We start from the raw sequence: 26,334 nt of genomic DNA, 5'->3' as shown, positions 1-26,334 counted from the left end.
TTAAGCCTCTCTTTAATTCCTTTATTTCATTAACACACAAAATTGGCAATAATAGGTAGTTAAGCAAGTTGTTTCTACATGAAAAGTTTCGTTCAATAATAAACTAAAATATAAGGTGTTCTATAAGAAAATAAAGTTTTCGTGTCAACTGCATTAAGTAGACAAACAAAAATTTGGTCAAAATGTTTTCGAGATATTGTAAGTGTTTACGTTATGTAAGTTACATCACAGTGTTATATCGTTTTATATTATTTAAAAAATTCACTTGTGTTCTACTTTGTAACCTTCAATCTGAGATTTGAACGAATAATTTTTTATTTCTTATTTTCATTAGGTTATTGATTTAGTAGTCGAGAACAACGACCTGTATTTGATAAAGTCGTCGAATTTCGCTAATACGTATTTATAGGCTATTGTTATCGAAAGAATTTTAAAATTGTTTCTCAGTTGTACTCAATTTATAACAACGCGTAACGTAGAGACGAGGCAGGAATCGAGTAAATAATAATTCCACTTGACACGCTGTCAAGTACAAAAATAAATAACCGACAGCGGTTCATTGAAATGCGTAACACGATGAAAAAAATGGTTAATATTCAGCATGAGCCAAAACCAAGACCGATTATGTAGCGCGACAATTTGTATCTTGATGTGAACGTAATTGTTTTTTAAACGAGTATATAAACTTACTAATTAATTCATATTAAATAATTTCTTTCGATAATCGTAGCCGATTAGGTGCGACATTGTAGTACGGCGTACTTGCCGTAAAACAATGTCACCACAAGATTATCTTCAATGGATTATGTTACTTGGTTGTGAGAAACTTTAAATAAACACACCTACCATTTGGAGATGAAATAATAAGAATCCAAACTAGTGACACATAGACGTTGCAATGTGTAGCTATTAAAAGTACGGAGACTTCCTGTTGGGAAAAATGAGAACACCGCAAGATGTCATTTGAGTTCTGGATGCTGGGCTATTTATACCAGTGTCCACATAAAGAAACACACGATGGAGAACGCATAGTTGGGATATTCATGTCAACAAGACTTATCAGTCTGTTGTATCAGGTATACCTTGCATTTGCATTACATAACAATATTAATGTCTGAAAGACAGACGAAATAGGAAATAAATTTCAATAAAAACATAAATAAAACCCGGTCGCATTCCTAATCGCTCGTTAATGTCCCGACACTATTCAAAACACCGATAAACAACACAAAGTGGTGTCTAGAAAATTTGAATTATTTCGGGTATTCTCACAACCCAGAAGTCAAGGACGGTATAAAACACATTTCATTAGCATATCCATCGGTCGGCAAGATCACCCGGTCAATTATTTCGCGGCAAGTTTATAGGATTTCGAACACAATGCAAATTTATCTTTTATCCTCGTCTAGTCCGACTGAACAGTGAACTTTCTTGATCTTGTTTAAGTACTGTCACCATTACCAACAAGGTCTTCAATATCGAACAGGACTGCACCTTCTTTAGGTGCAGCAGTAATAAACTCGAAAGAACATGTTGTCGACATTTCTTTTCCCTGTCAAAATGATCTGCCCAATATATGAACCATGTTGTCCGATATGCGTTTCGCTTAATAATAACCCGAACGCATATGTGTCTCTTTGTTGAGGTTCAAACGTGGCAAAACTAATTTTTAGTAAGCTCTATTTATGTACTTGCCTTGCAGTTGTATCGTCTTAAACTGGGTAGTAAAGTATATGCTTGTTTTGACAGCACGGTAGAAACGGGTTTTGCGGAATGTAATATGCAGTAGATGTTGACCACCAGATTTAATGCAAATTATATCATATTTTTTATATTATCTGATACATACAGTTATTTTTATAGTGTTCATGTCAAACAACAAGCTAAACAATTCAGATTATCACCTTTTTATCGTTGTCATATAAATAGATTAATAACAATTAGCATAGATTATGATCTAATATTGTATTTAATGATGGGTCAAAATCCTGATCAATGATGCCAAATACATGTTGATATTATTTATTAATCACCTTTAAACTTTAAATTGGGACGTTATACTTATATCCCAGTCTTATATTGATTTTATGAAAAAAAGGGGAGTAGAAGAGGAGTCAAGTAGTCAGTATATTATATTCCATACTATCAAATGAAGATTTTCTAGCTGTTCTAGGACAAAAAGAACCTGAACAGATCTGGGTGTTCAAGATGTCATTTTGAACACAAAATACCTAATCAGCCTGCGAATAAGTACAAATTCTTTTAAGTATGGTCTAGTTAATTATTATGAAAAAAAAAAACATTTGATCAAACGAAAATGTTATTTAATACATTTTATAAACGCAGTATGTTGTGAATTCATGGAAAATTCATACATATCCAATACATCTATATCAAACAAAATTAGAATGACGTCGCAGCTGAAAAATTGAAGGGTTGTCAAATTGCAGAAAAAAGTAAACTTTATCAAAAGAAGGTCTTAATCATTCTATTTTCTTCAAATAGTGATTTTCAGATTTATTTAGTAAATGCCAGGGGCTTACAAATACAGCTTTCAAAAATTGTCAGAGGTAAGAGTGAAAAAGACGTTTTGTAGATAAACGATGTAGGCTAAGGAATTATTTGTGTTCCAAATTTGAGCTCATTATCACAAAAACTGTAGTTATATAGAATTTTAGATCTAGATCTAATAATGATGCGTTTGCCGTCTGTTTATATCGGCTTTTTTGTTTAAACTCTGTCAAAGATTCAACCCTTAAACTTTGTACAAGAAATAACATATTAATAAACACCCTATTTACATTTAACAGACAACATCCTGACCGTCGAATTAATCTGATTTTCTTTTAAATAATATTTGTTTTTTTGAAGTTTAAGTTGGTACAAATTCTGGAAATATTGTGACGCAATACCAATTTTATTTTAATTTCTCTATAGCATCGACTGGTAATACTAATAATTACTCAATTTGGTACGTACGAGTAATCAGTAATTAGCTGACTACTGTACTTTATTTATTTATTCGTTGAATGCATACGTAAGGTAGTTTTTATTTTTTTCGATAATACATCAAAAACGTTTGAATTCATTGTCAGTAGTGGCCATTGACAATGATCTATTTGAAAAGGTCAAAATCCAAGATGTATAATATGATTTTGTCTAACAGTTGAAAAAATTAATTTTCAAGCCCTTTTCGTAATTAACATGTTGAAATTCATAAAACACTACTGTTTCTGTCGTTTTTGCAACAAAAATAGAACTGGGACACCATGTCTTTTTGGACATGCAAAATACTCCAAAAAGACCATTGCAAGGTACCATTGTAAAAGATAGGTGAACTGTATAAGAAATGCATTTCAGTTCAATTGTTTCTAGTCATTTCGAAGATCGATCAAACTCGCTAGTTGTCTTCTTTCTTGATACCCTTCTGATAGTTTCAAGAAATCTGTGTGTTAAATTAAATTGATAGAACACATCAAAAAATATCAAAACTCTTTGAGACACCCCACCTCACAGTTAAAAGCAAGTAAATATCAATATTTTGACAATTTAGTAGCTGTGACAAATTCAATTACGGTAAGTGCTTCATTTATCGTGTATCTTCGTTGATCTGACAGACTCAATATCCGCTAATGATATCATCACTCAAACATTTTAGAAAGAGAAATATTTGTGTCCATATGTCTTTTCGGTCATACGTTTGCAATATACGTGATTTCCGGTCTATTAATCGTAGTTTTTCATTTAATAATGCAGCAGACCTACTAATGTTGCCAACTCATTAGATGGACGCTCATAGCAAGTTAAGCATTCTTCAATTCCATAGAAAGAGCTGGTTTTGTATTAGATTTGTATTATGACAGCAAACGGAGGGCCCAGAACATTATAAATCACGAAATGAGCATCTTTTTTACTATAACCTTTCCTGTAAAGAAAAGGTTCTAACACTTTAGAAAAAGAACCAAACTAATTAAGACTATTCTTACTCCGACCCTGATAATAGTAGGTAGGTATACAACCCAAACTAGCCATAAACACCAATATTGTTTGTTAACACAACCTCCGACAAATCAATAGTATTTTATCTGGAACCACTCTATCGATGCACTATTTGGTTGATAATAATATTTGCGCATTGTACTGATGGTGTGTATACACATGGTAAAATCTTAATGGTTTCCGAGAAGTTATCAATTTAACGCTGTATCTCGACGCTGTCAACGTGTCTTTTGTACAGGGCGATATGAGAACTCTATTAAAACGGTCCAGTTTAGAAAGTAGCGCCCCATTATGTGAGCTTTTCCACTACCTACGCCCGAACGGGAGAAGAATGGGCCATGGGTTGAATGGAATGCACGCGTCATTCTAAAGTTTTATGAAGTGAAGTTCAATCAATTCACGTTGCATACCTGATAATTATTATTGAAGCAATCTCAATATTGGCCTCATAAAACCAGATTTTCAATTTAGCATGCTCGAGAGTAATCATCGATGTCAATCAGAGTCGCTAACCGCAACACGTATTTGATCAACATTTCTTTCAAAAAGTGATTTTCGACCGGCCTCAAGTTTTTTTTATATGGCCTGTATCGGATCTCACTTTAGTAAGCAACGAAAAAAGGAGAATAGAGAACCCAATTTGGTTCGCTCGTCCAATCAATCTCGAAAGCAACAACCTTGGGATGCCACGCCGATGACCGGCCAGATTATGCCCCTATTGATTTTTTAAATAAGAATAATACGCGTCGTTATAATTTAAGCCATGGGCGTAGAGGTTAATAATATCAATTTTATATTGCAAAATAATCGGCTCATGCTTCGCTACCCACGTGGTATATTGAACCGTAAGAGAGTGGCCGCATTGATGAGCAAACTGTTCTCCTTATTGTATAGAATGTTGTTTGGGACAAAGTTAGTCAAACGTAAATCAGATTTGGTTCCAAATTTGATACAAAAATATCATCACAAATGTTATGATAAGATTGAAGAGAAAGATGTTTACTAAAGATATACCAAGTTGACAGTAACACGATGACAATTTTACCTTATAAATAATTTCCGTCCTTCTAGATATATTACCTCAATTGGATAATTGATTGCTGATCAATTTTGCCTGAAAACTTTTACACACCAAGCTGTAGCTAGATATTTTGATAACACACCAAAATACAAATCGAAATTAATTAAAGCAAATGACAGTTGCCATGATCTGAATATCTGGTCTGGTGCATGTAATTTGAGCACCGAACAAACAGTAAATGTTCACACAAAAAATGACTACTACTAATTACCCCGTAACTTATTTTCTGAATCTGTGACACTCTGTATACATTTGTTAATGTTGCCAAATTTTTAATCAATATAGAGCTGTTTTATTCCAAAATATACAGGAAAACGATCAATTTTACTAAAACGCTCGCTATGAGCACACATTGTCAAAAGTCGTTTAGAGAATTAGCTGGTAAATCAATCAGTGGTTTTTTTTTTGACGAACATTGTATATTGATTAATTATAACTCTGGAATCATAGCCATAAATAAATGAGGGTAGAATATAAGACATATTTTACAATTTTTCTGATCATTTTTATATTCAACTTTTTAAAACTACACTAAATGGCTATTTCAGTTTGTTTAATTACATACTGGAAAGCCCAAAAAGGGGGGTTGGTCAGTCCCCAGTGAAAGACGCATAGAACTTTTAAAATATAGTGTATTACTTTGTTATGACTGAGGAAAATATGAATATGAAATATAACAGGAAGTGGGTGAAGTAAAATTTTGAAGGTACAAACCAGCATCATTAATCAACATTTTACTTTTATTTAGTTGGTTCCAGGTAGGCTTACATCTAATAAAAAGGGTACCTTTTCTAGCTCTTACAGCGTTGTCACATTGTTTCATCAAAAGTATTTACTAACCAAACTTAAGACCCACTTAATAAACAAAAAATTCAATTCTTGTAACAGTTTTCTTCCAAGGTGTTACAGTTATGACCTAGTGATTCTTATTTTACTTAACACCGTAAGACTTAAATAAACTTGCATAATATCTAAACCTTCGTTACGGGTTAATCACTGAACCGTTTCCTACCACGCTTCCATAAAAGGAAGTTTACTATTGAACCCCGAGCGAGCTGTCCTTATTTAGTTACGTAACTAGTATCCAATATAATTATTACAAATGAAAATTTCTTTTATCCCATTAATTAGCCTTATTTTAGTCCATGTTTAGCGTAGGCCGAACGACGCGTGGGACGTTTGAAATAACCACAATTTCCTAAATAAAAATTCATTCTCGTGCAGGTAAACGCAATCTATTTGCTTTTGTAGCGCCGTCTTTCATGAGTGTTTAAGATTATTACGCCCGTTTAATATTCATTTAACCTCCGGCTATTAGTGAATGGTCAATTTATATCTGTGATTGAGTATGAAAATACGATGAGAGTGTTTAGAGTTCCATAAAAGGAAACCGAAGTGTGACACAATTGTAATTAACGTGTTTTTAAAGTTCTAAAAGGTTAAGGTGTTTTTGTAACTGACTTAAACGTGGGTTGTCCCTTTCGAAACCTTGAAACTTCACCAAATTTAACAGTTTAGTGATAACCAAACGTATTAAATAACCGTACATAAAATTCGCATTTTGGCATTGAAAGTATGGTAATGCACCACAAAAACTGATAACGCCGACTGCATATTAACATAAGTAAATCGACAGTTTTCATGACTTGTCAATATTAGTTCAATTTTTTTAATGAAGGAGACGTAGGGTATGAAGTGTCATTGGCGCCAACTTAAGTAAAGTGTTTGCTTAAAAATTAAGTTTATTACTGTAGATTTGCAGTTTATTAGACTGCATAAGTGCTTGTTTTAACAAACGCTTTAAAAGATAAATAATGCAAGAGATTGTCGACCAAAATTGGATTCATATCTATGTAATACAAAGTTAGTAGCTTCTAGAAGTCAGTATGTACTATCGCTAAACTACGTTATGTGGAAGCAGTTTTTATGTACAATTTTTTTTATATACCTACGCGATAAAAAATCATTCTGATGAACCGATTTCGATTTTCCAGTAATTTTTTGTTTTTAATAATATGTGGTGTGTTTTACGTTCTACTTTTTGAGTTTTGGATCTCTTGGCTTGACTGACTTGAAGTTAGACTCTGTGACTAACAGGATGATTTAAAATATTATTCACAAAGAAAACAGTTATTTTTTTTTAAAACATGAAATAAATGATCAACTTCAAACTTCAGATGCTTAATGATTATTATCCGTTAACAAATTGATTACAAAATAAAACGCTCAATTAATCCCAAAATATAATCCGTCTGTGATAGGTACTATATCAGTTTAATCGTTTTCAAATTTGCAGATTTCTGTTGTTTGTTGTATTATGTCTACCAAGTAACAATCAATCAAGTGCAAAATTGCTCACTCAACCTGGATTGTGCAAATTCGCAAATAAGTCGTAAATCCTGATATGTTCGGATGAGATTTGGCTTTTTTAAGTAAAGGCTTGTCAAACTGCACCCAGTTTGGGATTTAATTGAAAAGATTGTGTGAACTCATTTATTTTATACTGGTGGAGATTACTAATAACTTGATTAAAAAAAGAAGTCACCAAAGGCGATAAGCAAGATCCGGAACGCAGAATTCAAACCCGAAACGAAAGCTCGGGCGTTTTAGTTGACACCGTGATGCATTTCCTTAAGTGGAAAACTCGACGATGATATCTACGGGCATTGATTTAAATATGAGTAATATGTTAATGAACGCAAAATTAACATAAAAATCTGTTTAAGTGTCCGTCAGACCGTTTCTGATAAAACCTCCAGCCTTTTATAGTCAATTTTATCACGGGTTCTACCGGTTTTCGAATAGCATCGACGCCGAAACCTGCCACATTTGTATTCATCTCTATTCCTATAGAATTTCTCCTAATAATTCTCGTAGGGTCATTACTACAGCAATTTAATTAATATGATAAGCGTTTAGGGTAAGCTTGGAAGAATTATTAGGATCAGGTGCCCGCCCCATCCGCGCTCATGCATATTTTAATAAGCAAAGTGCAAAATTCCCATCGAAGGCAAATAAAGATTAACGATAGCGTGGCCGCGAGAGACTTGGGGCAGTACCGTCGTCGCCGTCTTCGTCGTCGTAAAACGCCCAGTCATTTCCAAATAAAAGAAACGAAAACCAAGGGGCCGCATTCCGATTCCAGACGTTCGAACGCGCTGTTTACAATGGGCCCCGAGAAAGAAAAACCTTCAAGACAATCGCTAAAAAACGAGAAGGAAACGAAGCACAAAAGAACGCCATCTCTAGAGGTAGTACCAAACCGTGGCTGTGTAATTAAGGAGTTTTTGCGCCAACGATGGTACTCGATTGTCAGTTAATCCATGACGAAGTGAGTGTGTCCTTGTTAATGTCAATAATTTTCAGTTTTCTCCTAATGAATGAATCTTTCCACCTGAAGTAAAACTTCAAAATTGTGTCGAAATATGGAATTTGGGTTTGTAACTGCATTTCAGAAACCATGAAGTAGTGTAATGAGTTTGCTTCAACTGTAATTTTGATATCAGGAAAATGCCTGTTTACTGGAAAATACAAATATTCAAAGTATTGAAATTTGTGGTTTTGTGATAACGCTTTGGCCTAATTACTTTGAGTTTGAAGTAGAAGTCCATTGTCTCGCAGTGGAGGTGTAAGAATACAGGGTGCGGAATAACACACAGTCTTCTCCACTATAAATTTATTAACCCACCAGTTGCGTTCAAATCCACAAATCTCCAGTATTTGAAATAGGTCATCCTGTACATTTTTGGGTTACCTATTGGATTCTGCTTGACAAGACCTTATACATAATAACCTCTGCTATGTGCTGTACTTTCTGAAATTTTAACAATCATATTTGCTCTTACTTTGCATAGGGAATCATAGTTTTCAAAGCCACACACCTGCATTATTTTAAATAGGACACATTGTATATTTTAGTGTTGTTCGATTCTCCTAGACAAGCAGGATTGGAAGGAATCATGTATTTTGACACTATTGTCAAAAACAGGACCCTACTAATAATTTAAGTTTGCAAATAATAGCTACTTTTGCGTAAAGTTTTTTGGTAAAAACTATGTAGTTCTGATACGTTTTCAGCATAAGAGAATACCTAAATTAATTTGAAACTGCAGTGTTTTTGAATAACATTATTCCAAATATGTGTCATACTAGGATCTGCTAAATATTAAAATACTTTCAATTATCTTAGATAGGTAAAATAATTAAATCACAAATCTTTGGTATTCCATTGTAAGACATCGTTATGCTGGTAAATTTCATTGTCGCCCTTAACATAAAACAAAAAAAGCGAAACAATAGGAAGCCACCCATGTAGGGCCACCCCCAGCTCAATTGAAACTGAATATCCGCCATGTTTTATCTATGAAAAAGACGAGTACTTGACGCACTCATGAATGGATAATTACAACCTAGTCTGGGGGTGATTTAAAGCTGATTCCTGCACGTGTGCGCGACAGGCCTGACCCTTTTTGAAGTTATGGTATCCGGTCGGTATTACAAGTTCCGCTCTTCGATTTGTGGGCTTTCTTTCCAAAAGAAAATGAAGCACCCTAACGACTAATTTGATTACAATTTAGATTGGAAAACGTCTTTTCCGTAACTCGCAAAACAGATAAACGTGAACGTATTTGTAGGTATCTAATTAAGGCTACTGTAAGCTTCTATATCAACCAGATCCCACGACTTCTAGTATCGAAGAATAAATGGGTTTTTACTATAAACGGGAGTGTGCTTCATTTTCTTGGCCATAACCGGTGTAGACAATCACTACGTCACCACCTAAACCACCCACTGGTACTTGCGGTTTTTACAGCAAAACAATCAATGAATTATTCTTATAGTTATAAATGGATTAGGTACTGTGCAGAAGTACGCTTGGAACATGACGGATAAGGTTGGGCTGGGTAATTGACGGCTTTTTCTGGTCTGTTCAACCTACATACTTCTACCAATCAGTTATGTGTACATTTAGATACACATCTCTAGTATCTATAGTCTTGAAATGTAAAATTGTCATCAACCATTAACAGAGTATTGATAATTGTTATTTATTTATTCTTGTCTTGTTTCAGGGATGAAGAAAAAAACATGCAGTATCTGCGCGGGTTTAGTGCCTTATTCTTAGCTACTCTGGTAACGTTGGGTGACTACGTCAATGCAGGTTAGCTTTTGCTTATAATTTTGCTCTCAATTGAGTTAAAAATGTAATCTTCCAGATTTTGAACATTTGCTAGTGGAACCCGCACCTGTGACTCTGCCACAGACGTATGAAACCCTGTTATCATGTAAGATGAACATAGAGCCCGACAAATTTGTGTGGAAATTTTACCCATCTGACGAGCTCTACAACAGCAAAGCCTATATTCCACTGAACACGTCAAAGTTTCAACTTATTTCATCCGATAAAGCCAAGTCGGAGCTCAATTTAAAGGTATGCTGGATAAGATTTTATTTATTTAATTAATTAGGTTGTCAGGATGATATACGTTAAGTTGTTATTAAACAGGATGTTTTTCACTTAATGGCTAACGTATGAATGTTTATTTATTTTGCATAATTATTTACAAAAATTTGTTTGGACAGTTAACAGACGAGAACGTTGGTGATTACCAATGTCTGGCATACTACGGAGCCTCGGTGGTGGCATCAGTACCATGGAGGGTGACTTTAGCCCATATGAGCTCACCGCCCCATCAGGAAATTGTTTCAGTGAACGTCCAAGCCGGTAACACTGTCAGTTGGAGGTGTGAGTTGCCCGAGTCCAACCCTCCACCTTTTGTCTACTACCAAAAAGGGGAACAGTACGTTCCTCGTTCAGAAGCAGGAGATATTGGCAGTATGATTTTGCCTCATGTTACTCCGGCAGATTCGAATACTTACAGGTGAGATTTTTGCGGCTAAAAACTTGATGAGAGTGTTTTATTGTGAGTTTAATTCATTTATAGGTGTAGTGCTACAAATACCTTTGATAAGAAAAATCTGAACGCCTTACTTAATTTGAATGTAGTAACACGTGGCACCTTGGAAGCTCCTAAGTTTATATCAAAACCTTTAACGGAATACACAGGGGTAAAAGGCTAGTATTTTGTTTTTTTGACAATATACGTAATTTAATTATTAACATTTAACAAAATAAGCATTTGGATATAATAAACAACTCATTTACAGGTTCCACACTATTTTTGGAATGTTCCGCGGTAGGGAATCCAATCCCTGAAGTGAAATGGACCAAAGGTCCTTCCGCGCTACCTTTTGAACGAATGAAACAAGTTCCTGGAGGTCTGATTATCAAACAGTTTAGTTCAAAAGATGACGGAGTGTACACTTGCACTCACACTAATCAGTACGGAAACCTGACCCATCGAATCACTGTAAAATACAACGAGGAGCCTACTGTAAACTGTAATGTGTCCACCATCAATGTGACACAAGGAGAAGACTTAGAAGTAAAATGCGATGTGTTTGGTAAGTTTAGGAGATTAATTTCGTGTTTGCGTTATTTAGTATGTTTTGTGGTTTAGGCACTCCTGAACCTCACGTCGCGTGGTTTTTGAATGGTTTTTCAGTCTCGAATGATACCAAAATCGAAGAACTTAACAGTAAAATTTACTTTACGCAAGTGGAAAAGAAGCATGCAGGAAATCTTCAAATTTTTGCAAGAAATGTGGTTAAAACCGTGTATAGCATTATCAATATCCGAGTGATTCCAATAACGGCCACGGAAATCACAACTCCTATACGTCCATCTAATTTTAATACCAGGTACGTTTAAATCCCACCAATACAAAATATCAATTACCAATCAAAATGTTTAAACTGAAGGAGGCCGACACATACAAAAAAACATGGCAAACATAAGGCAGGCGCTAAAATGATTCCCCCAAGTCGTCCGATAGTTTCGCGGATTAACGATGAAACGGTGGTGCTCCGATGGAATGTCTCCAGTAATACCGGACTGCCTATCCAGTTTTTCAAAGTTCAGTCTAGGGATTTGGGTCCAGCAAACCGTAGAAGCCATGGCAAAACCGGTAAGCGTATTGTTCATTTGACCAAAGTATATTTAAGAATTATTTACTTTAAGGAAAAAAAGGTACGATCTCTCGAAGTAAAATTACAGAGAAACCCTTGAAGCCTTATTTTCTTGCTAAGCAAAGAATGCTATCTACATTTCAGCTTGGATTTCGTACTGGTATGAGCACTTTTGATGCTAGTCTTCTTGAGAACTTGTAGAGTGGCTACAGTGAGGTTTTGCAACTTCACTAAGGCTTCCGATTGTGTTTTACCAGTCACTGCTGCTTAAGCTTAAACACTATGGCTTCAGGGGTGCAATGTTGAACTGGTTTAGGTTGTTTTTGATGGGATTAGCTCAGATGGTTAAGTTTGGGGGTTCCTGCTCTGCGGAGAGACTTCATATTAGCGTTCCTAGAGGCTCATTTGCCTACGACACAGTCTATTGGAGAGTGCATGGAGTTAGGGAGGATTTGGAGAGAATTCAGATATGATGTGCAACACAAACACACCCTCTTTGTTATATGAACTTTTATAAAACAAACATTTTGTTTGTCTAAGTTCTAAAATGTGTGAGTTCCTCCAACTTAATAGGTATAAAACAAGATTCTTTGACATATGTAATTGGCATTAATAATTGATGAGCGCCTATGGTTTTTCAAGTCATATTTCGAATTCCCTCTAATATGGTAATGGTTTTGGGTTGTTTTCTTGTTCTGAGTTGGTCTTTTATTATTACTGCAAAGAGCGTTTTGTTCTGGAAAAATGTTATCATCCTTCTTATGAGAGTTACCTTAGGTTTGTTTGTCTTGTACACTTCTCTGGTAGACACCAGCTCATATTAGCATATGCTAGGCTAGACCATTGGTACTATAACACTTTGCCAGCAGAAAAATAAATAAACCACTTACTTTAAACTATATTCTAGAATCATAAACTGCACAAACTTAACTTTATTAACTTGCTTTCAGAGTGGGAGACTGCCAATTCTGATATACCTCCAGAAATCAGAACGTACGAGTACTCTAACTTAAAACCAAATCATTATTACAAATTTCGAGTGGCGGCCGTATACACAAACAACGACTCAAAAATGGGTCCAAACACGAAAAAGTTTCACTTACGAGCGATGGACTTTGACATGGAACCTTTACCAGCTTGCGATATTACCAGCGCCGAAACCGTCAATCACACCGCAATCAAGCTAATTTGGGAGGTAAATATCAGAACTGGTTGTTTAGAAAATGTCCTAATTATGTTTTGGTTTAGTGCGCCGAGTCAAATATGTCCATCGACGGTTTTTACATTAACTATTTAATAGCCACAAGAGCTGGTGATGATTACATGATAACTACGGTGGATGGAGGGAACGTCAGAAGTTTCGTCATTAACTACTTGCAGCCGGAATCTAGTTACGACTTTAAAATACAAAGTTTTAAGCAAGCAGTCGGAGCTGGAAAGTTTAGTCCTTTGGTGAAGGGTCGAACTGGAGGTGAGAACGAAAACGTTTACCGATTGTCCAGAATTTTAACAATACTGTGTGAAATTAGCCAATCCAATTAGTCCCTCGACTACTACCCTACCAACCACAAGCCATACAAAGAAAGTCAACAAAGAACCTAGCACTCCGGATAATAATATTTACATTATAATTGCCGGAGGAGTAGTCGCGTGCGCAGTGATAATCACCGGTGTCATACTTTTGTTCGTCTGCCGGAAGTGGCAGAAAAATAAATTATCAGGTACAAACTCTACTTATAATTGCTGACCTAAGTGGTAATTTTAGTGACATTCTCATACTTTGATATAATTACTGTAGGTGAGCAGGATAAACCTGCGGTAGAGCATCACATCCAGGCTGATGGTGGCGATTACATAGTCGAACCCAAATCAGTGCACATGAGTAATGGTTGTGCTTTGCCGGGCAATCGAATAACCATTACTTCTAATCCACTGGCGGATACTGATAAGGTAAGGTATAGTAATTTGTTTTTTTTTAGTTATTTCTTGATTCTTCCTAACTAATCCTAGATTAACACTTAAGAGTATACCATAGGATAGTATAATTTTGCTCGAATGTTTGTCGTGTGGGAGTCATTTGGAATGTTATTTGTAACTGTATGAAAAGGGAGTTTTATGTATAGTTGTTTAGCACAGTATATGTATTCAGATGTAAAAAGCTTTATACAAACAAGTTCAGTGCACTTGATTGGTACAGCCTAAAAGTCTTGAAAAGCTGACATTGCTAAGGGTATATCAAACTGATGTCCGGTGGGGGGAGAGGTTAGATCGTTTGGAGGAGGGAAATAAATGAGACAACTAAACTACAAGCTCCACATATTTCGTCAATCCTGTATCTCATAAGCCTATATGTTGCTTAATATTCTTATAACTACAATTTTAATAAACATAAACATTTTGGATTATTGTTTTTTGTCAAATGGTAATACTTAATTGAATCTCCAGGTCTTAAGTTAAATAACTTCTGCCTGAATGTCTAGGAATTTGTCAAATGACAGTAGTAGGTATGAGCTAATGATAAATACCCAGACAAATAGCAAAATCTTATATGATTTATAGGCAAATGACTAGTTTTTTAAATGCCTTGAGCAAATGTGAATTAACTCTCCAAAAACCTAGGATTTTTAAAAAAGTTATTTAGTATTCCTTTAGAGAAGGCTAGATAGGTGGTGCTTCATTAAATGTATTTTTTTTATTATTTATTACATAAAAAAATACTATGGTATTGTCGAGTTTGTCTTTGCTTAACGTTATATTGTTTTGGTGTAGTCAATTGATAAAGAACTTTTAGCTGAGCTTGCTTTAAAAGTTGCTTGGTTCTATTTGTTAGTGTTATTATTAACCAAACTAACCACAACGTATTCTGTCCTACTGTTTTGCTTACTGTATTTGTCACAGCAACGGGTTTGACCACTATCGAACAGTCACTGGACAAAAACATAAACAAGTGGATAGTTGTCAACCCCCGGCCGCATTTTCGAGCGTTACTAAAACTAGGTTAATTCGTCTCTATTCCAGAATATTCTAGCTCGGATTTTTTCCAGAATCCGACCGTGATCGAAATGCGAAATCTAGCCAATAACAATGTGCGTCACCAGCCAGAATCGCCGGACGGTCGCAACGGCAGCGCCGTTAAAGACAAACACGTCCGGCATAAAAATAAAAATCACAGGAGGAGTAAAGAAGACTGTTCCACGGGCAGCAATTACGTGTGATTGAATCGTCGCGTGATTTCTATTTAATGCTGGTTATGAAGTGATTGTTTAATTTATTTTATATTTAAGCGCGTCTCTAACTTCATCCAAAACTTGAACGCCAAGTTTTGTTTTGTACTATTATTTTAAAAAGTGCCAAAATAATGATTGAATAATATTATGGTCATCGCTGTGATACAAATTTAATCGGTTCAGACTAGCATTGGACTATTAACACTTTAATGTCCGTTTTCCCGACACTTTCATCTCGATTTTAAGGACAACTTAAGCTAAGTTGAGATTTAAATGTGACACATTATGTTAATACTTGTCTAAATTGCCCTAAAAGATAGGGGAAACGGACATAAGCCAATTAAGTAGTAAGTTGACTGTTTACAATGGTAACAAACCAAGTGAAGTAACATAGAAACACCGACTGTCCATAATTGGGCGTAACTGAGTAGCGAGCAGTCTTCCATATATCATTATTGTAAATAAGCAAATTATAATTGTACATATATTTTCCCGAATATTTAGAATAAGTTATTAAACTTCACGTTCTACAGAATAGATTGCAGGAATTTCACCACTTTCTGTAGAATTAACATAAGGCTGTCAAAACTGAATAATGTCGTAGCTTAAAATAGGTTTCCATTTTTTTAAATAATAAGTTATTTATGATTTGACGTTGGCCCGCCAATTGGGTTTACACCGGTTACTTTGTCGCGGAAAGTTCCTAGGGGCAATATGCTGCCCTTATTTTTGAAGCAATTTTTACATGCTCTCCTAATTTTTTTAGCCGTATAGTTTTTTTTTATTATTATGCAGTTTTAACCATTAACAGAAAGAATTTTAATAGAATTTCCTTCTTTTTTTTTTGTTTTTTACAAGTGTTTTACATCTTTTAGCTTAGCATTAGATGAGTTAAGGCAGCTAAACGTTTTGATATTTGACTTCCTGATTAGTCGTCAAATTTGAAGGATCTTTTATAAGAATTCTGTGATATTTTAAGCAATTTTTTTTGTGTGTGTACATCACCTTACAGCTTTTTCAATATCTACATAATTCAAATTAAAAATGTTGAAACTGAATCGGTAATGACTTTTCTTTCCTTTTGCTGTCTTACCCTTACACGGATGGCAGTACAAAATGGATCTTAACTTAAAGTCTTAACTAAATGTTTGTTTAAATATTAGCATGCGATTTAGAAACACCCAGTACACTACCAGAACAAAAATACGCTTTACTGGAAAAATATTTACTTGTTTTTAACGATATTTCAGAGTACCAAATATTAATTAACTAGACTAACTCTTACTAAATATTACAATTAAATAAATTCTATGTTGACAAAAATTGAGAGGTCAACAAATTAACTAGTCAATCAGGTTTAAGGTTGTCTAGTGGTATAGCTTAATCCACGATTAAATAATTACCTATATTCCAAGTCTGATTGTCAGCTATAACTGTGGCAAAACGTAATATTAATTTAAACAATGCTTTTTTACTTTGTCACCTACTAAGTCATTGCAAAATAATATTATTAAAAAGTTTATTTAAAGTAAGTTAAGGTAAATATTCTTTATTTACCAGTGGAGCCATTCTTTTGCATAAGTACCGTCCCAGATTTTACCACCTTATAAAAATAGTCAAATGGGATAACTATCGTAGTAGTCCAACTGAACAAAAAGTTTTTCTTACAATCTGTAAAGTCCAAGAAATACGCTGATACAACTTATAATCTTGTGAAAAGAATCAGTCAAATAAAAACGTACAAAAACAACAAATCACTGTTTTTTGAAGCTTTTCAAAATTGGGTAAATATTATCAAAGGCCTCATAAATTTCTTGTCTCACTTTAGCACCAGTCAACACCACTTTACCTGACACGAAAATCAGTAACACTATTCTAGGTTTTACCATACGATATATCAAACCGGGAAATAGTTCAGGTTCATACGAACTGAAAGAGCTGTGCGTCAACACTAAACCTTCCAAACGAATAGGGAATTTAACATCACAGCTGCCCACCATGTTCTTGAAGATAGAAAAAACAAAAAAATTACTTCAGTCCTAGTTAAGAAATTCTAGGATTTTACCTGGATTTTAAAGTCCAAAAATTTAGCAGGAAATCCGAGTTTTTGTATAATTCGAGCGTACTTTCGAGCCGCCAATCTGGAATCTTCTTCACTTTTGGCTCCAGTGCAGACCATTTTACCGGAACTGAATATCAAGGCAGTTGTTCTAGGCTCCCTTATCCTCATAATAACAGCGGCAAATCGTTTAGGGTTATATTCAGCGTTACGCGCGTGCAATGCTATCTTTTTCAGGTCTAATTTACAATTTAAATTTACAGTTGAGACAATGTTTCTGCAAGAAATAAAAAATGTAGCTGACACAATTAAAAAAAAACACTTAAGCACTTACTGCAGTTGAGGAACTATACCAGGATCAGCTGAGTGGGGTGTCATGGGAGTCATAGGGGATGGAGTGGCCGGTCCGGCAGTCCCTACACTCATATTAGGGGTATTACCTCCAGTCCCCCCCATATTTACTACTGAAGACATCATAGTGTGTTGCTGTAATTTAACGAATTTATAAATAAGAGTAAGTCCAATATACTTAAAATCACATACTGGAGTCTGAGGTGTCATGCCACTATGACTGTGAACAGTCCCCATTGGCATTGAAAAACCTGTGACATATTTGGTGTGGGGCATGGTCACAGCATGGCCCATACCTAGCCCCAAAGTGGGTGTGAGTCCTCCCATTGGAGCTAGTGGTGGCACTTGACTAGTTACAGGTTGTTGTTGCTGCTGTTGTTGAATGGCATTTGGCAGAATTTGCTGGTCTTCTTCTGGCTGATGTAAAGGTGTACCTGTATAGTTTATGTGTTGTATTATGGCATCAAAACCAAATAAATAACAGTACATAAGTTTTTACCATAATTTATGTCATGTGATATTTACATAGATTTATTTTTGTTTAATTTAGTACAAATCACTAAAGACCCTTGCAAAAGGTAGGGAATATGGTCAAAAAAAGAAAGAAAACACAAAGAGAATACATGATAAAAGTCTCTAAACTGACTATAATTAATAAAGGTATAATAATACAGAAATTCAAACTTGCTCTAAAAAAATAGAGTTAGCACTATCTAAAGATATAAAATGCTTTTTCAACTAAATAAATTTTCAGCCATCTTCTTAATTTAATTTTTGATAGTGTTCTCCACTCTGTAGGAAACAAATTGCAGATCTTATACAAATACTGTTGATTTGGTTGCAGATAGGTGAAGTTATGTTTAGTCTGAAGTAACAGGTTATGGTTTCTTATTGAGTACTTGTGCACTGCAGCTGAGTCAGCAAAAAGGTTCAAATTATTATCAATAATAAACATAAAACCATGATAAATGTATATGCTTGTAACAATAGGTAACTTATACTCAACAAACCATTTCCTACATGAATCATGCCAATTAATGTTAAATATGCATTTTTTTAAGTATACATATTCTAACTATATTACTAGAATTATCCCAAAATATCAAATTGTTTTGTAGATTAGACCCAACAAATGCATGATATGCTGACAGTACAGCCAAGCAACCAACCTTTATGTGTAGTAAAGTTATTTTACATACTCTTTTAATTAATTGAGTATTGCTGTATTACACCAGCAAAACTTCCACACAACAGAAAAATGTTCATTTTGCCACCATCCATAAACATTGACTCAAACTATAAACTCAAGTTTCATATTCACTACAACAGTCAAAGTAAAAAAACTAAAAAGCCAATACCTCCTGACACAAAATATGTAATTTTTTATGAAGCATTCTACTAGCCCAAGGAATCACTATTCAGTTCTCAAAGACTTTGAAAACTGTACAAGTAAAATGCATTTCACCAGTAGCTTTTTTCTTTAGTAAATCTGAGAATAAATGATGTTTAAATAGCCAATTTTTATGCTGGAGTTTTCTTTATTGCAGGTCAATACCAATTTACACAAACAATTTTGTGCTATTAATTCAAATGAGTTGGCTATTATAGAGCATACAGGAAAACTATTATATGTAAACAAAGTTTGTAACAAACAAGGCAAATTACACCTAGTGACTTCTTAAATTTCTTAAGTTAAAAAAATTCTGTTTTGGTGGAGATGTCCTCATCAAGAAAATTCACTTATGATGGAGTTGCTGTCTGCTATATGGTTTTATACATGACTGTTCTCTTGGCTTTTTAAAACAGATACATCTAGAGATACATAATAAGGCTAGAACATGCTTTTGTGATGGATAAACCATACTACACCTTGTCTTCACCCTCAAAAGGTTTTATATACCTATTAAGTTTTTAATTTATTAAGAGCAAATCTAGTTACACTTATTAGGTTTATTTTTACTTAACATATCATCTTCAAAATAATGTTGTTGATGATAGTCCTGTACTTCAACAAGTGAAAGTAAATGTCAGCGTTATTAAATATACTAACAGAAACTACTTGTTAGCTTCCTTCCAGTAATACAATACTGTAAAATAAAGCTGTAAAGGAAAATTTGCTTACCAATACTTGGAATGCTAAAACCAGGGCTTGGAAGCATTTGGTCCATGGTGACTGAGGATGGTAATTGAACTACTGACTATCAGATTATGAAGCAAATTCTCTACAAATATTCATTAACCATTACTGGGTATATTAGTTTTTCTACAGTTTAAAGACTTTACGTCCATATACAGACAGCATGATACAAAATCAAAACACCAAAACAACATAGAACTGTAGAACATAACATAAGTAAATAAAAATTAGAAGACAGATTGACAGTAAATTGACAGATACCAAAATGACAAATTATGGATTGATCGAAAGAAGAAGTCTTCAAATTTTTACTGCAATTAAACTATTTTCTAATTTAAAAACTATATACTGACACAATAATATGTATTTCAAAAAGTTAATACATCATTTTACTTTATTATCTATTAAGAATATCATATAAAGCATAAAGCCTGTTTCCACAAACTTAGTTATATAGTATTCTACTCTTCTTTTTGGTATTATTTTGTGAGGCGCCTGGCGCCATCTGGGGACTGCAGTAAAATTATTACCCCCGTTCGCCATATTTCCAATTTCAATTCATTTTCGGCGATCTTTTGAAAACTTCTAAGGAAAAACTTTAATTTTCCCGTAAAAATGAGTGATACACAGGTTACCGATTACGTGCAAAAAATGAAAAGTTTGTGCGCTATCATTCAAGAAAGAGACGCCGAAATATTAAAGAAGCGTTTGACGATAAAAGGTAATCCTTTTCTTGCAATATTATAAAGTTTATTTATAAATAGGTTTTGTACAATTATTCATTAAGTACTGAGATCAGATTATAAAAATGTGTGTGTGGAAATATGCAAGTGAGCCCTAAAGGCAATCCCAGTTTCTTCTTTACAATATGGTGCGACAAAATGGCTTCCTGCAACGCAGAAGCATTTGTTTCGCATTTGTTTTCAAGCTCCATGGATGGGAGCGAGCAGCAGGGCGAATGTGACGTCACGGTGACCATAATTTGACCAACTGTCAACTTACGTAATTTGTACATTTCCTCTGCTGGCTACACAGGGAGCGTGAAAACGAATGCGGTCTAAGTACTAAGTAGTAGTCGAATTTGACACACCTGTCAAAGTGCTTTAAACTATTATTATTAGTATTCCAAAAGGTTGCAAGTTTTATTCCAAAAACCATGCAGGCTTTAAGTTAGCTAAGACTGTGACTTTTTCAAACTATTCTTTGCTCAAACTCGGTTTAAAATATGATGGTGTCAACCCTTCAAAGGTCCACACGTCTTTTATACCGTACCTATAACTTTTCAGCTGTAGGCTACAGAACTTAATTTATAAGTTCAGTTGTTTTTCTTGTAATAATACTTCAAATACATAATTACTATAGATATAATGTTTTACAGCTAGAGAAAAGGAAACCGCAGAAAATAAGCGTAAAATAAAAGAATTAAAAAGACATCAAATAGATTGGTATAAAGAGGAAATTAAAACTATCCAGGCAGTCTGTAACAAACAGTCATTTATTAAATCCTGGTAAATTATTTCTGATAATTTTAGTGTGAACTTTTTATTTAACTAACATAGCTACTGCTGGTATTTTTCAGGTTAATACAAAATCGAGAAGTGCATCTTGAAGCTATGTTCAATGGAAATAAATTAAGATGCTTTGTTCGTAAAGAACTAATAATTGAAAAAGAAAAATCTGTGGCGTTACAGGCTGAATTTACTGCCAAAGCAGCTGAAGCAAGAGCCATATGTTTGGAAAATGTTGAGTATAAAGAAATGGAAAATAATCGGGTAATGGCATCACTCAAAAATTTACTCTGAAAATTATCACTGTACGAGTGTATTTCAGGTTGCAGTCCTTAAAGCAGAGATAACTTTAAAAATGAAACTAGTAGATGTAGTAAACGCAAAGAAACGTATTGCTTTGAAAAATGAAATTAAAAGAAAGCAATTTTACGCAGTTTTTATTAAATTGGCAAACCAGTACGTCCTAGAACAAAAATTGCGCGAATATAAGCAAATGCAGGAGAACATCCAAGCATTAGAGGAAAAAATTAATAATTTGCGGCATAAAGAAAAAGAGTTCGCAAAAACAATGGCTTTTAAAAGAAAATTAGATCAATATGATGTAAGTTGTACAATTTTTGTTTATTTTCTCTAAACTACTTTCTACAGTTTGGCAATCAATTCACACCACCTGAAAAACCTTCATTCACTCCTGGTAAGTCACAATCTATCAATATTTTATTTTCGATTTACGAATAAAGGTTTTGCAGATGAGTTTAAGGAAAATGCAGTAAAAATTCAGATCCTAGAAAATAAAACGATCAGGGCACCGCTGCTACCGCCTAAACCCGAACCGCCTCTTTTCAAATCTATGCCTCAAACACAATTAATAAACCGCAAAAGTTTACTGTTGCGTCAGTGGCAGAAAATTGTTGCAAAAAAGAGTAACAAATTAAATACGTCACAATCAAGCCAACTATCGCAGCAAAGTCAGAAGGATTTAAATGTCTCAAAAGAGGTAAGATTTTAATTACCCTTCCACATTGCGCCATTGAGTTATTGTAGGGGAATAAATTGTTCCAAGCCCCAGCTGAACCGCAGGAAGAACTCGTTGAATACGAACTTAACGATTCCCTAGAAAATCAAACGGCTTCACAGCCAGCCAGCACGATTCCTGTTTATGCCTCTTCTGATAAGCAGTCTATATTACAAAATTTCACAAAAAATAACGAAAACCATAAAGTGAGTCTTGTTTCTATTTACCCCACTGACCCTAACTATTTCAAACAATAATTATAAGCTGATGAATATTTCAGCAAACCAAGTCCACTGCAAGTAACATATTCTCTAAAAGTAGTCAAGAAAAAAAGTATTGTGGAGAAACTCCAAAAACGGTAAGATTTATTATGGATCAACCCTTCGGTCAGTCGATGTTTGATATGTCGAAAGGCTTTGACAAAGGCGCGACTTTCACTTTACCGGTAAGTTTTAATTCGTTTATCGCAGTATTTTGCTAAAACCGAACATAAAATTGAATTGAATATTGTTCTAAATTGTTACATGTTATAAAGAGTTGTGCCATAAAACTGATAACTGTTCAGTGAAGTTTAAGAAAAACGACCCTTAGACGTAATTATATGTCTTTCAAACTAAAGATTTAATGCTTTTTATGTTTCTTCTTTTGTTCAGCTTTATAAGAGTTCTGTCAAAGGAAAAGTTATAAGTAGAGTCTGGATTTATAGAAATTTTGCTTTTTGTAAATAATAAAAGCAACCAAACTTTGACATCTAGTGTGAACGATTTACGCAAAAACACGTCATTTGACATATTTTTTTAATGCTTTTTTTGCTTTTTTCTTCTTTTTCTGCTTAATTTAGTTTTTGTGCTAATTTGCTGCAATTTTTGTATAGTTTTATTTTGTATAAGTTAATTTACAGTTGCAATAGCTACATTGGCTTCTAAGAGACAAAAACATACCAATTCTGTTGCAAAATGGGTAAGTATCAATTTACAAATTTAAACTGACTAAATAATTTCCAAATGCTTCAAAGTAGTCTAAAAAACTGTAAAAACATTTAAAAACAGCTTCTATAGGCTCCAAAATGCCTTGCAAAAGTTTCCAAAACAGCCTAGAAGCTTTCAAAAGCTTTTTAACTTATCTATAGAAGTTCTCAAAAGATTTCAAGACAGTCTAAATGCTTCCGTATGCTTCTAAAGCAGTTTAACAGCTTCGTCTAAAGAGAATCGTCTACAAGGTTCTAAATGCGTTTTAAAAGCAGTCTAGAACCTTCAATGCCCTTTAAACTGTTCAAATACTTTCCAAATGCTCCTAAAGTAGTCTAAAAAGGTTTTAAAACACTACAGAAACTTCAAAATACTTCTCAAGCAGTTGAAAGCCTTCCAAAAGCTGTTGAAACAGTCTAAAGGCTTCCAAATGATCTTCAACTAGTCTAGAAGCTCTCAAAATATTTCAAGACAGTCTAAAAGTTTCAGTATGCTTTTAGAACAGTTTCAAAGCTTCCAAAAGTTTCTAGAACCGTCTTCAAGATTTCAAATGCCTTAAAAGCAATCCAGAACCTTCAATGTTCCTAAAGTAGTCTAAAAAGATTTCAAATCACTACAGTCACTCCAAAATGTTTCTAAAACAGTCGGAAACCTTTCAAAACAATCTAGAAGCTTCCAAAAGCTTTTAAAACAGTCTAAAACTAAGCTTCCAAAAAAATTTAGAACAGTCTAAATATGTCCAAATGCCTCTAAAGCATTCCAGAACCTTCAATATGCTCTTTAAACTGTCCAAAAACCTTCCAAATACTCCTCAAGTAGTTTAAAAAGGTTTTAAAATACCCCGGGAACTTCAAAATGCTTTCCAAGCAGTCGAAAGCCTCTCAAAACGATCTAAAAGTTCCCAAAAACCTCCAGAACTGTCTAAGAATTTCCAAATGCTTTTGAAGCATTCCAGAACCTTCAATATGCTCTTTAAATAGTCCAAAATCATTCCAAATGCTTCTTAAGTAATTCAAAAAAATTTTGAAAGTTTTCAAAACAGTCTAAAATTTTCCTTGACTCAAAAAAAGAAAAAATTTGCATCTCTGAAAGAATTTTGTTTTTTTTTACAGCATTTTTATGCTTTTTTGAGAAAAATAGTTTTGCTTTTTAAGCGCTTTTTTTCACGATTTTAGTTCTTTTTAATCCGGACTCTACTTATAAATGTGGATAATAAAATCTGTGAACCAAAAATTAAAGAAGAATAGTCTTATTGACTTAAAACTATTTTTATAATTTTAGGGGAGTACTGAAAATATATCACTCAGTGGTGGAGAAGTTGCTACAGGATGTTCCAGTGACATGAACTTTGAACTAAGTAAGTGATTATATTGTATCTAATAGATCTATATCCTAATATACATATTTACTGACTTTATATCAATATAAAATCATCATCATTAACAAATAATAATAATACTTTTTGATCTTTTTTAGGTAAATATGAAAGTGGAGTCACAGACGTTCCCGAATTTTCTTTTGCTGCTCCAGAATTTCAGCAGTCTAGTGCTTCCATTGCACCGGTACCATTTAGCAGTTCAAAGGGATTTTTTTCGTTACAAAACCAGATGCCCTTTCGTTTTTGAAATTTTCACGTTTTAAAGTTAACAATAATGTTAATTACTTTGTACCTATTTTTGTATAATCTTAATTTAAACATTAAAAATTGTTCTCAAATTTGTTTTTTTTTTTTCAATACCCTTGAAAAAAATTGAGTCAATATTATTTCAAACCCAGGACTGTAGGAAAACATTTGATACATTTGGTACAACTGAGTTAAGTTTTGTTTGGTTTAGAATGTCATATAGAACAAGTGAAAAAGTCATAGTTTTAACTACGCTTAATTAAAAACTAAGGTGCAATAATCCCTTTAAAACCGGGTTTTACCTTTCTAATCTAACCGACAAATAATGTAAACAACAAAATCATTTTGACAGTGACCACACCCGACCCATCTCTACACAAACGGTAGGTGTATTATTGACACTTGACAGTTGCTATACAATTTGGTAGCTAACGCCACCTCGATTCTTATTTACATCTAACTTCATTCTGGCCGACATATTTCTTTCTTGTGCGTCATCTGCTACTGGCTAGACAGGTTAGAAAATATTTTCTCATTTTTCTTTATATTTACTGGAAAATTTAGTGTTTCACAAAGATGTAAGGCTTTTTCCCATCATCCTACACTATATTTCTTCAATTTGTATACGTAAACAGCTGTAGTACGAGTGAAAACTCGAAATGTTACCATACCTGAAAGCATGGTGATACAATTGACTTATTAATTTGCATTTTTTTTCCAGCAAAATGCCTTCGGTTACACTCAAAGACGTCGATCAGCACAAGTTTGTTAAAGCTTTCTCACAGTTCTTAAAAAAGTAAGTATTTCAAGTTACTAAAATTAAACAGTTTGAAACATGAATTGCCCTAACCTAGAACTGGAAAGCTTCGCGTTCCGGAATGGATTGACTTGGTAAAAACCTCCAGAGCTAAGGAGTTGGCCCCTTATGACCCGGATTGGTTTTACGTGCGATGCTCTGCGGTCGTCAGGCACATTTACATCAGATCACCCGTTGGTGTGGGTTCTGTTACCAAGATTTTTGGTACCCGTAAACGTAATGGAACCAAGCCCTCCCACTTCTGCAGATCTGCAGGCAGTATTGCCCGCAAAGCCCTACAGAGCTTGGAAGGTTTGTTCAGTTTGTGTATTGTTAGTGTTATATTTAATACTTGTTGTGGCAGGTCTGAAGTTGATTGAAAAATCTGCTGATGGCGGAAGAAAACTTACCCAACAAGGTAGGAGAGACATTGACCGTATTGCTGGTCAGATTAAGGCCAAGGAAAGGAAAGCTCTCAGAGCTGGAGTTTTGACTTTGTAATTTTTTTTTAAGCAATAAAATAAAAGTTTAATAATTTTT

At 34.2% G+C, this 26,334-nt stretch overlaps 4 protein-coding genes across 9 annotated transcripts in view; 3 read left to right on the top strand and 1 right to left on the bottom strand.

The window, feature by feature from the left end:
* boi (brother of ihog) overlaps window positions 1–16,394 on the top strand; it is a 33,454-nt gene extending 17,060 nt beyond the window's left edge. For 3 of the 5 annotated variants that reach the window (XM_081981070.1, XM_081981071.1, XM_081981069.1), the window contains 12 exons: window positions 10,153–10,241; window positions 10,297–10,511; window positions 10,664–10,962; window positions 11,026–11,156; window positions 11,249–11,545; window positions 11,602–11,842; window positions 11,903–12,108; window positions 13,060–13,304; window positions 13,358–13,580; window positions 13,639–13,830; window positions 13,908–14,059; window positions 15,154–16,394. In XM_081981070.1, the coding sequence (XP_081837196.1) occupies window positions 10,169–10,241; window positions 10,297–10,511; window positions 10,664–10,962; window positions 11,026–11,156; window positions 11,249–11,545; window positions 11,602–11,842; window positions 11,903–12,108; window positions 13,060–13,304; window positions 13,358–13,580; window positions 13,639–13,830; window positions 13,908–14,059; window positions 15,154–15,324 (2,445 nt within the window). In that variant the 5' untranslated portion in view covers window positions 10,153–10,168 and the 3' untranslated portion in view covers window positions 15,325–16,394. Of the gene's footprint in view, window positions 1–10,152; window positions 10,242–10,296; window positions 10,512–10,663; window positions 10,963–11,025; window positions 11,157–11,248; window positions 11,546–11,601; window positions 11,843–11,902; window positions 12,109–13,059; window positions 13,305–13,357; window positions 13,581–13,638; window positions 13,831–13,907; window positions 14,065–15,127 lie in introns of all 5 variants that reach the window. The other 2 variants (XM_081981073.1, XM_081981074.1) reach the window with 2 other exon arrangements.
* A 151-nt stretch (window positions 16,395–16,545) lies between these two features.
* Tbp (TATA binding protein) lies at window positions 16,546–20,108 on the bottom strand. Its single transcript, XM_081981077.1, has 5 exons — window positions 19,869–20,108; window positions 17,939–18,180; window positions 17,730–17,881; window positions 17,402–17,672; window positions 16,546–17,339 (listed from the first exon to the last, which is right to left on the bottom strand). The coding sequence occupies exons 1-5, from the start codon at window positions 19,912–19,914 to the stop codon at window positions 17,091–17,093; spliced, it is 960 nt and encodes a 319-aa protein (XP_081837203.1). The 5' UTR covers window positions 19,915–20,108; the 3' UTR covers window positions 16,546–17,090.
* A 298-nt stretch (window positions 20,109–20,406) lies between these two features.
* Window positions 20,407–25,090, top strand: LOC145730081 (uncharacterized). Its single transcript, XM_081981075.1, has 10 exons — window positions 20,407–20,604; window positions 21,262–21,391; window positions 21,463–21,655; window positions 21,714–21,992; window positions 22,040–22,085; window positions 22,141–22,388; window positions 22,436–22,612; window positions 22,687–22,851; window positions 24,656–24,731; window positions 24,851–25,090. The coding sequence occupies exons 1-10, from the start codon at window positions 20,499–20,501 to the stop codon at window positions 24,997–24,999; spliced, it is 1,569 nt and encodes a 522-aa protein (XP_081837201.1). The 5' UTR covers window positions 20,407–20,498; the 3' UTR covers window positions 25,000–25,090.
* A 341-nt stretch (window positions 25,091–25,431) lies between these two features.
* RpS19a (Ribosomal protein S19a) lies at window positions 25,432–26,326 on the top strand. Of its 2 annotated transcripts, none has more exons than XM_081981874.1 (4): window positions 25,432–25,514; window positions 25,720–25,794; window positions 25,853–26,106; window positions 26,159–26,326. In XM_081981874.1, exons 2-4 carry the CDS (start codon window positions 25,724–25,726, stop codon window positions 26,293–26,295), a joined length of 462 nt encoding a protein of 153 aa, XP_081838000.1. In that variant the 5' UTR covers window positions 25,432–25,514; window positions 25,720–25,723; the 3' UTR covers window positions 26,296–26,326. The 2 variants fall into 2 exon arrangements, with proteins under 2 accessions (XP_081838000.1, XP_081838001.1); XM_081981875.1 differs by lacking the exon at window positions 25,432–25,514 and adding an exon at window positions 25,552–25,576 and having other exon boundaries at window positions 26,159–26,320.
* The last annotated feature ends 8 nt before the right edge of the window (window positions 26,327–26,334 follow it).

This window comes from Ips typographus, linkage group LG6 (genome assembly GCF_016097725.1).
Source record: "Ips typographus isolate SLU linkage group LG6, UJ_Ityp_2.0, whole genome shotgun sequence".
Taxonomy (NCBI): Eukaryota; Metazoa; Arthropoda; class Insecta; order Coleoptera; family Curculionidae; genus Ips; species Ips typographus.
The sequence above is the reverse complement of the archived record's forward strand: the minus strand, read 5'-3'. Positions and strand labels throughout refer to the sequence as shown.